The sequence below is a fragment of the Talpa occidentalis genome, unplaced genomic scaffold, assembly GCF_014898055.3.
Source record: "Talpa occidentalis isolate TD23 unplaced genomic scaffold, MPIMG_talOcc4v2.1 talOcc4.7, whole genome shotgun sequence".
Classification (NCBI taxonomy): domain Eukaryota; kingdom Metazoa; phylum Chordata; class Mammalia; order Eulipotyphla; family Talpidae; genus Talpa; species Talpa occidentalis.
Genome location: NW_023605083.1, coordinates 101,980,324 through 101,992,907, shown reverse-complemented (window position 1 = coordinate 101,992,907; position 12,584 = coordinate 101,980,324). Strand labels below are relative to the sequence as shown.

The window sequence follows — 12,584 nt, the reverse complement described above, 5'->3', positions numbered from 1 at the left end:
AAAGATATTTATGGAGAATTTTAAGAGTGTCTATTAAGTTGAAGATTACTATTATTTCCTGAAAAATACCCCCAAGGATTTCAAAGCAGTTTGGATACTCTGGTGCAAATTCCTTTCTTTCAAAGGCATCACCAAGCTCCTGTTAAGGCTCCTGAGCACCTGTAGGCTGCTGTGGCCACGTCCTCCCATCCTCCCCAGCTCATCCTGCTGTGCTATCTGCACAGGTGTCATGGTCACCTCCATACCTGAACAACAGCATACCCACTGCGCTGCTTCCTGTGTGCAGTGTCTCTCCCTGGGTATCTTCATTATTTAGGTCCTTCCACTGCCATTTTTAGGAATTCAGAATGAACCTGGTAATCTTATAGTAATTACACAGCATCTTCAGCATTGATCTTTGAGTGCCAAACCCTATACCCAGAATTTGCAGAATGTTTTCAATCTTCGTGACTTATTCCTGGGTGAAAATCATCTTATTGCTGCCTGCAAGCCATCTGTTTTTCTGATGCTTTTGCAGTAAGTGTTCGCAGGAATCGTGCTTCCTGGCAAGCACAAAATGCTCCACTTTCTGATAGGAAATACTGAGGGGTATTTACAGGGCATACAAAGTCCAAGTTGTTCTTTTTAGTTGAAAAATCCAGTTACGCACTAAGGAAGTGCTCCTGGTGCTCAGCTATGAGGCCTCCATTCCAGGTTGAGTTGGTGTTGGTAGATGAGAGAGAAACACATAGATGTTCACCACCCCTCCTAAAGTGAGTGTGCAGCTGAGAGGCAGAGACATGTGGGGCCTTGAATCAATTTCCAAATGTCTGGCAATTTACTTCCAGTTGTGTGTGAAGGTGGGTGTACATTACAGTGTGATTATTACTGAAAATTTGAAAATATTCTGTCTCCCCCAAGATGAAATAGTTAATTATAGTACAGCCATTTGCTTATTTAATTTATAATTTTGTGTTCTTATTGTCATTTAACATTTTATCCTGAATGCCTTCCCAGGGTGTCAGGAGCACAGATGGTACCGGTAGAAATATACTGATAAACGTGAATTTTTCAGGGAAAGGAGGGGGAATACAGTTTAAGGACAAAGGATTGATCATGGAAAGTGTTTCATGAAATGTTTATTTAAGCTTATTTTAATCTTAAAATGTTAAATGTTTTAGGAATGTGCATATGTAAGCTTTGTGTTTGAAAACCTTTGCCAACTAGACAGGAATTATAAATTCTGGGGGAAGTTCAGCATATAGAAATTGGGATCTCTGTGACCAAGCTGAAGAGAAGGGGGAGACCTTAAAGACCATTCAGACTTGCCTTTCCTGAGGGTTCTGAAGAGGAAGAAAAGTGGGGCCTGCCAGTATCTGGCTCTCCAGGGTGGAGCTTGCGGCCTCTTTGGGAGAACTTGTGCTGGGATTACTCGCTGTATTTTGAGGTGCCTAGTAATGGGATGGAAGACCAAGCTCCCAGGTGTGTGGCGAAGGTGGGTTGTCCTCTGAGGATGGGGCTCACTGCTGGTATTCATGGCTCTGGAACCTCCTGCTCATGCTCAGCCTGAGGTAGAGAGGTTTCATTTGTTAGGAGCCACTCACTTCACTGCTAACTGGAACTTGCAGTTCTTTCCCCAGGAATGTTCTTTGGGCAGTGCTCCCACCAGCACTGTGTGATGGAATCCTCTCTTTATGCAGGTACTCTTACTGGGTGCTGGTTCTGACGTGAAGAATCGAGATGTCCTTTAAAATGTGTAGCCCCTGTTGACATCAACCTTCCCAGCTTTGTGGAGTTTGCATTTTGGGTTCCAAGTGCAAGACTCAGAATGTGTAAATGTTTTCTCTGCCATTCAGGGGAGAGTAGCTAAGACCCCAACAACTAAGCATGGGGTTTATTTTTCCTACAAACAATATTTTGTAGCAGTTGATTGAGGATCTAGGCCTGGATTAGCTTCATCAGAACAGGAACTTGTTCATTGACCTCCTGTCTCCCAGGTGGGAGCTTTTGAAATTGATGTTTTGTTGGTTTTGTCTTTTAGAGATCTTTTCTAAGTTTAGGAGTATATTAAGTATGGGGAAACCAGGACTCTGGAATACTTCTCTTGGATTAACCACAGTTTGTATAATTGGTATGATAGCCAAGAGGGGTACATAGCGATTTTAGTACAGACTTCCCAGTTTTTCTGAAAGTGTTTTTAAGTATACAAATTTGTTCATATTCTGTTATAAGCATAAAACCATTCTGTTTAGATAAACCATAAAATAGTCTTAAAAAATATAAAATACTACAGGTAAGATTTGAGAATAAAACATGAAACTAGATCTCTTTCCAAATGTGAAAAGCATAAAGGAGTACAATTTTTTCCCCAGACATGGGAAAAGCACATAAAGAGAGTCTGTTCTCAACATTTCATCCATTTGGCTGTTGAATGGCCAGATCTATTTTCTACTTTTTCTTAGGTTTTGTAATACTTGGCTCATGATAAAGTGACTTTTTTCAGCATTGGTTTATACCACTGGGATATGGGAAATATCAACTGCCGGGGTCTATGTAATTACTTTTCCATCTCTCTGTACTTTAACCCTGTCTTGCCTGGTCTGGTGGCTGGAATCAGCACTCACACACTCAGTTGGCACAGATAGAGAAGAATGTGTGGACATAAACTGGGTGTTTTCTGTGAGCAGGGATGAGAGGAGTGGGAACTCAGTGCATTCTGAAATTGCCTTTTTACTTGCAGCCCTGATCAGAGACCCATCGTCCCTTCATCGAGATCCCGGTTGGCCTTTTCTGTGTCTGTGCTGGACCTTGACCTCAAGCCCTATGAGAGCATTCCTCACCAGTATGTACTGGATGGCAAGATAGTCAACTACTATTCAAAGACTGTACGTGCCAAAGATGCTGCCATGATGTCGACAAGGTTTAAAGAAAGTGAAGAATGCACATTAGTGCTCCATAAGGTCTAACTTTTTACCTGTAGTGTCTTTGAAACTTGAACACAGAATGTGAAGGTTGAGTGATAGAGCTATTTTTCTGTTGTACTGGGTGGCTTTTGGCTGTGAATGTTTTGCTATTTAACCCCTGTTCAGGTGGGATTGCCTCTGGAGACACGGAATGGAAAAGCACTAAACACCATCCAGGACAAGGAATGTCAGTTGTGAGCCCAGGAATGTTGAGCTGAGTCCCCAGAAGCCACTCATTTTTAAAACTGGGGTTCCTGTCAAGCCCCAGGAAAATGTTCTGGACAGTTCTTCTTTTCCATCTAGGGCTCAAATCTAATTCTCTAATGCGAAAAGCCTTACTCTAAGACCCAAGGTTTGGATCTCCTACCAACAAACTCCTAACATAGAAAACTTGAATTATCACATACATCTTACAGTTTGGACTTTTTGAGAAAACATGGATACTACTGGAACTTTCCCAGCTGAGTTACTTGGTCACTTTTTTAATGCAAACCACACATCAGTGCAGGTGTAGGTGGTTCCCTGCTGTGTGATGGGTCATTGATGTGGACTCCGTTCTGAGCAGTGTGGATTTGGAGCCCCCGTGGAGGCACTGTGCCCACTGCTCTGCATGGGTCAGCAGGGAGGTGGCACTCAGGTTAAGGTGGACACCACTCGTGTGGGCGTTGACTTTCTGTTTTGCTGAATGATTTTAACTTTAGGGGAGACAAATGCTCTTCCCCACCTGGAATTGCTGCTGTGGATCTTAGAAGCAGAGCTGCAGCCATCCCCGGGGTGGCTGTGCTCCTAGCAGCTCTGTGTTCCTGGCATTTGTGGGTGTTTGGGTGGCAAGGAAACCTCAGCCAGTTCTGTCAGAGCCAGCATCGAGCTTCCTCCCCCATCTGTTCTTCCCTCAGTTCCACTAAGATGTGTGGTTTTTGCAGCCTCGTGTGGTGCTGGGCCACCTCCCTTCCAGGGCTGCTAAGGCCCTTCTTCCATGATGAGAGACTCCTGGCTGGCACCAAGAGGGTCTTTTTGGGGTCACCAAGTGTGCCCAGCTGCTATGAAAACTGTTGGGAATCTTGGCTTCAGTTTTTTATTCTATGGTAGGTTGTACAGATTATTTATATCATCATTTTGAGGGACTAATGAAGGCTTATTGTAACATAATATTATATTAGTGAAACCATGGAATTGTATGAAAATGCCACATGAAAAATAAGGAGACTATTTTGCTGATTGTAAACTTTTGTGGGAAATTTTGTGATAAATTGAGAATTACACTTGTTTGAATCAAGCCAGATCTTCTAGAATTTATTCTTCTATTGTCTTTACACTTCTTTCTCCCATACTCAGAGGTGCAGAAAGATACTCGACTGACCACCTCTCTCATTCATGTGTGTATTGAGGCCTAAGGTCTTTGGGGACTGTAGGGATGTGCGGGAGCGCTGTTCTCATGTGCAGGTGGCAGGCTCCAGAGCGCACATCAGGAGTGGCTCTCAGCCTTGTTTGGATCCTGCTTTCCTGTGCCAGGAGGTGCCCCAGCTAGCTCGCACTTCACCATGGCCTTGCCTGTTGGTGATGTTCATGCTATTGAAACTATGTTTTCACCGACTAGAACACATTTTAATGGTTGTCTGAAATCAGTGGCACTCTTAAACTCTGGACACTTTTAATGAAGACCCTAATTCTTCTATGTGGGGATTTGGACCATTGGTGGTAGACAGGGGTGTGGAGGCCCCCTGTGATGGAACAGTAACATCTTTGCTATCTTGTGGCACTTTTTAAAGTTAATTGCTCCGTTTTTTTTTTTTTTTGGTGGAGGACCAAGAAGAGTAAATGCCTCCAAGGGGTGTTTTCCAGACTTGGGGGTGAGGAAGGCTGAGTCCCCGCTGGGGTGTCTGAAGAGTGTCTAAGAAATGAGACTTTTGGCAAATTGCTTCCAGTTACCCCCAGGTGATAGGGGAATGCCTGGCCCTCACCCCCAGTTTTGATGTGAAGTGAGAGGGAGAAGTTGGGCAGACACCTTTCCTGTACCCTTTCTCAAATGTTACTCTATACGTGTCACTTGTTAGGTATTTTGTATTTAAACGGCTGTATTTATTTTTCATGTCATGACAGGTATATATAATGTGCCATAACTGCATAGTCAACATGATTTAAAGGGATGATTTCTAAATAGAAAATAGCACATGTTTATACTCAATAAAATCACACGCTTCAGGTGCACTCACTGGTTCCTAGTTGTTTTCCTCTGTGCAGAGCGATGCTATCAGGCTCTCTAGAGTGGCTTCAATGCCCAGCGCGCCCAGCAAGGCTCGGAAGCTGAGTGGAGCAGCTTCTATGACTCTGTTCTTGTCCAGCTGAAGGGCTGTAAAGACGACAAACTGGGTAAGAGATGTCATGGGATCCCTTGTGTTAGTGCTTACTCTCAGCCACAGTGAGGATGGTGGGGCTGTGGTCATGACTTAGTGGAGCTTTTAGCTGCAGACTAGAAAAAGAGACAGAACCTTTCCCTCCCTCAAGATTCAGCCAGGAGGCAGTTCTTAGCCCTAGACTGTCCACCTGTGTCATTGCCTGTGGCTTTTTTTCCCTTTTTCCTTTTCCTAATAAACCTGTTCTTTTAAAATGAAAAAAAAAAAAAAACAGATTCAGCCAGGAGGATCCTGGGGAAGTGTAATACCCCTCAAATGTGGTTTCTGAGTGATCAATAAAAATGTTTTTTTTTTTTAATGATGGGAAAAAGTACATTGGTGAGATTTAAACTTCTGACTATTGCCATGTAACACCAGATGAAATAAGTAGATGTCTACTGGGCCCACTAGAAGTCCCCAAAACATCTACTGGGGTCCTACCTCGCCAAGGCACTTGGGTGAGAAGATCCAGCTTTGGCAAAACCTTTCCTTCTTCATCTATTTGTATCCTCCAGACGATTACTAATTCAAACCTGAAAGATGTAAAATACACTGATAAGTGCCTTTCGGCATCTGTAAAGGCAAAACATACAAAGAAATCTGGTTAAAAGTAAACTGCAGCACCTCATCTGTCTTCAGGAACAGAGCTGCTGGCCTCCTGCCTCCTTGAGGCCGTGCCCCGCTGACTCTGCTCCTAAGGACATTGACCCCGAAGGAAGTACAGACAGTTACTCAGCTGGGCTGCTCGGCATCAGTAGTAAACAGGAAGATGGAAATGACCAGAACATGACCCTGCTTTGTGCTCCTCACATGTTAGCATGTCAGAATGTGGAGAGACAGGAACTTCATACTGGTGGGAAGTATACATTGATAATGATAAATTAACTCTGAAAATAATTTGGCAGTGAGAGAAAACTGAGTCCATCCCATGACGCAGGAATTCACTTCTAGGTATGTGGCAGGGGCATGTGCAGAATGTCAGAAATAGTGGAAAAGAACCCAAGTGCTCAAGGCAAGTGGAAGTATACATATTTACCTAATGAGCATATAAACAGGTGAAAATGAGTTCTCTATGCCCCCAGAGGTGAATTTTGGAAATAATATTAAATAACAAGGCAAGTCCCAGAAGCCTTCATAACCACATCCCATTTTCAGGTTAGAAAACAAAGCCTTCAAAACCCAGAGCTTGCAAGTACATTGCGTCCAAGTGGGTCACGTGCACGAGAAACCCAGGTGGTCCTCCCCTCACTCAGCACTTGCTGCCTCCTGACCTGCCCCTGCAGTGAGACCATCTATGCAGTCACTGTCCCCACATTCCCTTCTCGTGAACTCCCATTCCTGTGCATTTGTTTTGACTGCATAGACAGATCTCAGGACAGCAGTTAGGTGTTTTATATTTGTTTTCTTATTATTTGTAATCCCAGTTTTTACCAGGAAATGAACATCTGGGTGCTTGTGGAGGTGGATTTGTGGGGTGCTTGCACTCACCCTGGCTGGCTGGTGCTCCGGACCTCCATGTATCTAGAGGATGCCCCCTCTGGAAGATGTACAACTTCTGGGTACTTTTCCTGTGGGGAGAGGAAATGATAGAGAATTTGTGGAGTCACAGTGCACAGGGACACTTTCCCAGTGGTCTGAAAAGCAGGAGATTGTCTTGAGGTGTCTTTTACATTCCCTGGATGTCCTTGTTTCACACATGCCATTCACTTGTCCAGTACACAGCACTGAGGTGCCCTGGCTTTCCCTCCTTTGCTTACAGTGCGGCCTTTTATTCTTTTCAGGGTCACATGGCCTCCTGGCTCCCACACTGTCAACTTCCCCAGAGTGAACGTGTTGCAGGACAACCACCAGTTTGTCCACAAGGCCCACCTTCTTTGTGGGCTTGCATCTGAGCCAGGCCGCCTAATTGAGGAGGCCAGGACAGGCATGATGTAGAGGGCACCCTCAGAACCAGGCTGATTTTCACCTGATTCACCTGGTGATGCGGGCCCTGACTGCTGAGTTGAGTTGTCATCTGCCAGGTTTCTCACTGTAAAGTGACTTTCTCTCGTGCTTTAGTATTTAGCCATAAAAATTAAGTTTTTCGGGCCTCCCCGGTGGCGCAGCGGTTGAGCGCTGGGTTGCGAAGCTGCCCGCAGCCTCTGCAGCGCCAGTTCGATCCCCAGCTGTTCCTGGGCCACCGGAGGAGGGTCCCACATGGTGCGCAGACCTCTCCTGCCACCCGCTGCTCCCCTCAGCAGTGTATTTCGGTCCTTCTGCCTGCTCTGCTCCCTGCTCTGGCTCTGGTGGATTCTCTCACCCTCCCGCGCTTCTGACTGTACCCAATGCTTGTATAAATAAATAAATAAATCTTAAAAAAAATTAAGTTTTTCAAACTGAAGTTTATGGTCTGATCACTGCTACCACATCCACCCCCTCACTCTATCACTGTTGGCAGACAGCTCTTGCACAGCTCAGCCACCCAGACTTTTCTGGAGACCTGGTATCTCTTCCCAGGTTCGGTGGCCGGCTATGCTGGGTAACTGGGTTTCGGACAGCATACTCTGCTAAAAGTCAACTTCACAACGACAGTGTACCATTTTGAAGTCCAAAGTATTCTCTCTAAAACAGGGCAATTAAGTAGTTTGCAACTCTAGGATGACTTTGGCTTTACCACCTATGTAGTAACTTAAGTGTGTAAATTCACAGCAGACCCTTGGTGCCTATAGCCATGCAGACTGACCTGAATTTAGGCTCAACTTTAAGTGATTAGACAACAGCAAAGTTTTACAGGAATCTGACAATGTTAACAAAGGACAGAAATGAGAAGCTCATCTTTGTAGTTCTTGGAAAACTTTTTGTCATTCTGTGAAAACAGACTGCAAGTAGGGATGATCGGCTGGGACTGGTAAAGTAGGTGCCACAGGGGGATTTCACATTTCTAGAGTCAACTTTGCAAAGACATTTTTTCCAGTCCCCTCACATACCTGATGTAGAAATAGACACCTGGATGATGCTGAAGTCAGGCACAAGCCCTGGCATGTCCCAAACCCAACTGTCCTGGTCTTCCAAGCCTCACAGAACATTGAGGTGCAGTCTGGAAGATGACACTTCTTATCTGGAAGTGTCAGATTAGAAAGCCCTGTGAGACAAGGCCTTCCTAGGCCTTGATAAACTAGATTAGTTCTGTCAAGTGAGGTCTTATGGGGACAAAGATGTGTCATAGCTTTTAAAGGGCCAGCCCAAGCATCAGCGTGCTGGTTGCCAGCGTGTGAGGCCAGTGTTCCCAACCAGACCATGAAAGATGCCGACAGAGCAAGAACATGTCCAAACACCCGGTTGTCCTAACCAAATGCTGGGCTGGCCTGGTTTAAGCTTACAGATTTTTTTTTTTAAATGAGAAAATGTATACCTAAGTATTTCATATGGAAAGTGCTGGTTGATTTTTAAGCCTCAAGCTCTTCCAAATGAGTAACAACTGTATGAGGAATGTAAAGGCTAAGCTGCTGTGGCAAATGGCTTGTGGCTCAGCGGGCTCCAGCGTGGGGCCTGAGGGCAGCAGAGACTGGCTGCGGGCTCAGCCCCAAATGGGTTTCATAGCTTCTCCAGGACTTCTCAAAACCAATAAGGGGCTGTAGACACTTTCATTAAAAAGCGAAGAGTGTTCCCTTTAGTTTTAAAAAAAAAAAAAAAAAAGGAAATGCTGACATTAGGCTAAGGTCAGGCATTCAGTTTTGTTTTGTTTTTGAGAGTGTTTTGGTGTTGTGTGAAAGTTTCCTTCTAGACATATTTATCCAGCCTCATTCTTTTGCATAGTGATCTCACAGTTCCAGAACACAGCTGAAAATTGGAAGAAAGCAACTAAGCCAAGGAGCAGCAGTCCAAAGAAACAACATACAAAACAGAGCTGAGACACACGTGCTGCAAGGATCACGGAGGGTGGGACGTGGGAACAGGAGGGTATGTATTTGAGGGCAAGGACAGAATTGTGGAAAATGATCAACTCCAAATGCAAAGTGGGCTTGTGGTCACTAAGAGCCCCACATTTCAACAGTGAAAGAAATTTTGACTTATTACCACTGTATCTGACATAAAAGACAACTGACTCATCAAGACAGGCTTAAGATGATGTACTCTGATAAGCAGAGATGTGTATAACATGTTTTTGAAGGCTTTCTGCAAAACAGTTACACATAAAAAGGGTACTGGAAAACTCTGCCTGATCTGGAAAGCACCACAAAAGTTCACATCCATAAACCAAGGCCCAAGCAAATAAATGCCAGGGACCAGGGTCCTTGTACTGCCCAGAGGGGATTCTGTCCACACCCAGCACTCTGGCTTACAGAGTACATTGGGAGTACTGTACAATGTACAGAGTACATTGATTTCACAGACATCACAGGGAAGCCTGGAAGAGCTGTGTGATTCGGGGGCTTTGCATAGCCAGCCCCCCTTCCACAGGAAACTTGTCCTGATGGGTGTTTATTCAGCTGCTGGCCATATGCCTGCAGTCTGCATTCAGGAAGTCTTCCTGGTGTTTGCCTTAGGAAAAAAAAGTGGCTGGGAGAAAGTCAGCAATTTGATATTCAGCCCCAGTTTTACACCTGAGACCCACTTGGCTGCTGAAATACTGCTGATGCTGGTCTACAGAGAACCGAATTTTAAACAGGGCTTTAGAGAAAACCAGCCTCGTATCACTGATCAGTCATTCCAGCTCAATCCCAAGAGGAATAACCGGTCATGCCCCACCTGTCTTCCACTTACATGAATGGGGAGCCTTGAGTCCAAAGTTTAAACGTGCCCTTGAATGTCACAGACACATTAATTCACCTGGACTTTATTTCCTCAAAGAAAAGATGCCTGGCTGACTTTTTTGAAAACTGAGGTGTATTCACATAATAAAATTCATTCTTTTAAATCAGTGGGTTTTAGTATATTCACAGGGTTATCCAACCCTCACCACTTTCTGACTAGAACATTCTCCTCACCCCTTAAAGAAATCCTGTACCCTGCTGCCCTTCAATCACTATAGTACAACCCCCACCCAGCCATTAACAACTATTAATCTGCATCTGTTTCTATAGGTTTCTCTATTCTAGACAATAGGAATCATACTAAATACAGATTTTTGTGCCTGTGTTCTTTCATTTAGTATGTTTTCAAGGCTCATCATGGTAGCCTGATGTATATTAGTACTTCACTCCTTTACTTTGCTGAGTAGCACCTCAGTGTATGACACTCCATTGTATGTTCATCAGTTGATGGACACCTGGTGGTTTCTACTTTTTGGCCATTGGGAACAAGGCTTCTATGAACATTCATGTATGAGTTTATGTGTGGCCATAGGTTTTCATTTCTCTTGGTTCCCTACCTAGGATTGGAATTGTTCAGTCTTATGACTCTAACTACCCAAGGAATTGCCAAATTGTTTTCCACATGGCCATACCATTTATAATCCCATCAGTAGTGCATGAGGGTTCTGATTCCTTCATCTCCTTGTCAACACTTGATACTATCTTTGTCTCTAAACTCTAGCCATCCTAAGGGGGTATGAAGTGATATGATATCTCACTGTGGTTTTTATGTACGGTTTCCTGATGGCCAGTGATAGTGAACATCTTTGTGTTTATTGGCCATTTGTAATCTTTGGAGAAATGTCTATTCAGATTATCTGCCAGTTTTAAACTGGATTATTCTTATTGAGTTGCAATATAGTTCTTTCATATAAATCATTTTTTGGATAAATGGTTTCTAAAAGGTTCTTCCAGTTAGTGGATTGTCCTTTTACTTCCTTTTTTTCTTTTATTTTCTTAATGGTGTCATTTGTACAAAGTTTTAAATTTTTATAAAGTATAATTTATTTTTTTGTGTTATAGTTAAGAAATCATTGCTTAATCTAAGTCAGAGATTTACACACCTGTGCTTCTAAGAGTTTTATATTTTTACCTCTCATCCATTTTAAGTTAATTTTTTAATATGGTATGAGATCGAAGTCCAACCTCATTCTTTTGCCTGTGAATATCCAGTTGTCCCAGCATCCGTTGTTCAAGAAACGTATTCCTTCCCCATTTAATTATCCTGGTTCTGGTCACATTTTTATTAACATGTATTTGAAGATCACCTAATCCAGAGATAAGTGTCCAGTGAAGTGACATCCTAGACTTCTCAGCAAATGGGAGAATTGAGAAAAACTTACCTCAGTGCATATCTCATACCAAACATAGATATTTACTTAAAGATGGGTCACAGATATAAATGTAGCAGTAAAAGCCATATAACTTTTGAAAGGAAACATAGGCAAAAATCTTTGTAAACCTGGGTTAGCCAGTGATTTCTCAGATACAAAACAAAATAGAGGATCCATAAAAGAAAACTAAATGGTCTGTCTGATAAATGGGCTTCACCAAGGCTAAAAAGCTACTGCTCTTAAAAAACACTGTTAAGAAAAAGGCCAGCCTTAGACTGAGTGAAAATGTCTGCAAAAATTTGTACCCAGAATATGTAACATACACTTAAGAGTTTACAATAAAACAATCTTATTACAATAATGGTCAAAAGATTTAAAGACACTCAGCCAAAGAAGAGCTATGAAAGGCAGAGAGTAGGACTGCTAGTCCTTAGGGAAATGCAGACTAAAACCACAGTGAGGGCATAAGCTTCTAGTTGGAAGCTCCAACTGAGGCTGCAACTGGGATTGTGGGAGGGCCAACAGGGACAGGAAGGCACAGAGCATGGAGAATGATGAACTGCCATCAGCAGATGGAATGGATTGGAGTGGGATTGTATCTGTTAGCAAGTGCTGCAATGTTTTACTATGTTTCTGAAATCAATGCATCAACATGCTGGCCTTGGAACACATTCAAGGCATCAGGGGAGCCCACTGGAACCACATGGACATGTTCCCTGCAAGCTCAGTTACTCTCCCTGCTGTTTTGGGTATTTGCTGATATCTTACTGATAGATGTTTTGGTCCATTTATTCTTGTACAAGAGCTGACCCCCAAATGGTGGGCTACTGTACAACTGCTTGGCAGTTGTCTGCAATGGCCACCAAACATTTGTCAAGGCTTCTAATCAGATCAGCAGATTATGACTATTGACACATAGAATCACACTTTTTTTTCTTGATTATAAAACTGTCATTACTACATGGAATCTGACCACAAGACTGCAATTTCTTCACAGATCTCGGAAAGTTGTGCTGGGATAGAGGCTTTTAAAAAATGTGACTAGGGGTCCATCTTTATCTGAATTACGATTTTTTTAGGTAA

The 12,584-nt window shown here is 43.3% G+C and overlaps 2 protein-coding genes across 2 annotated transcripts in view; one reads left to right on the top strand and one right to left on the bottom strand.

Annotated features, from left to right (window-relative positions):
- IPPK (inositol-pentakisphosphate 2-kinase) overlaps positions 1-7,425 on the top strand; it is a 47,017-nt gene extending 39,592 nt beyond the window's left edge. Inside the window, exon 13 of the mRNA XM_037492207.2 lies at positions 2,720-7,425. Within this exon, the coding sequence (XP_037348104.1) occupies positions 2,720-2,945 (226 nt within the window). The 3' untranslated portion in view covers positions 2,946-7,425. The remainder of the gene's footprint in view (positions 1-2,719) is intronic.
- CENPP (centromere protein P) overlaps positions 2,067-12,584 on the bottom strand; it is a 174,510-nt gene continuing 163,992 nt past the window's right edge. Inside the window, exons 6-8 of the mRNA XM_054688716.1 lie at positions 6,824-6,903; positions 5,777-5,868; positions 2,067-5,292 (exon numbers count right to left, since the gene is read on the bottom strand). Coding sequence (XP_054544691.1) covers positions 5,162-5,292; positions 5,777-5,868; positions 6,824-6,903 — 303 coding nt within the window. The 3' untranslated portion in view covers positions 2,067-5,161. The remainder of the gene's footprint in view (positions 5,293-5,776; positions 5,869-6,823; positions 6,904-12,584) is intronic.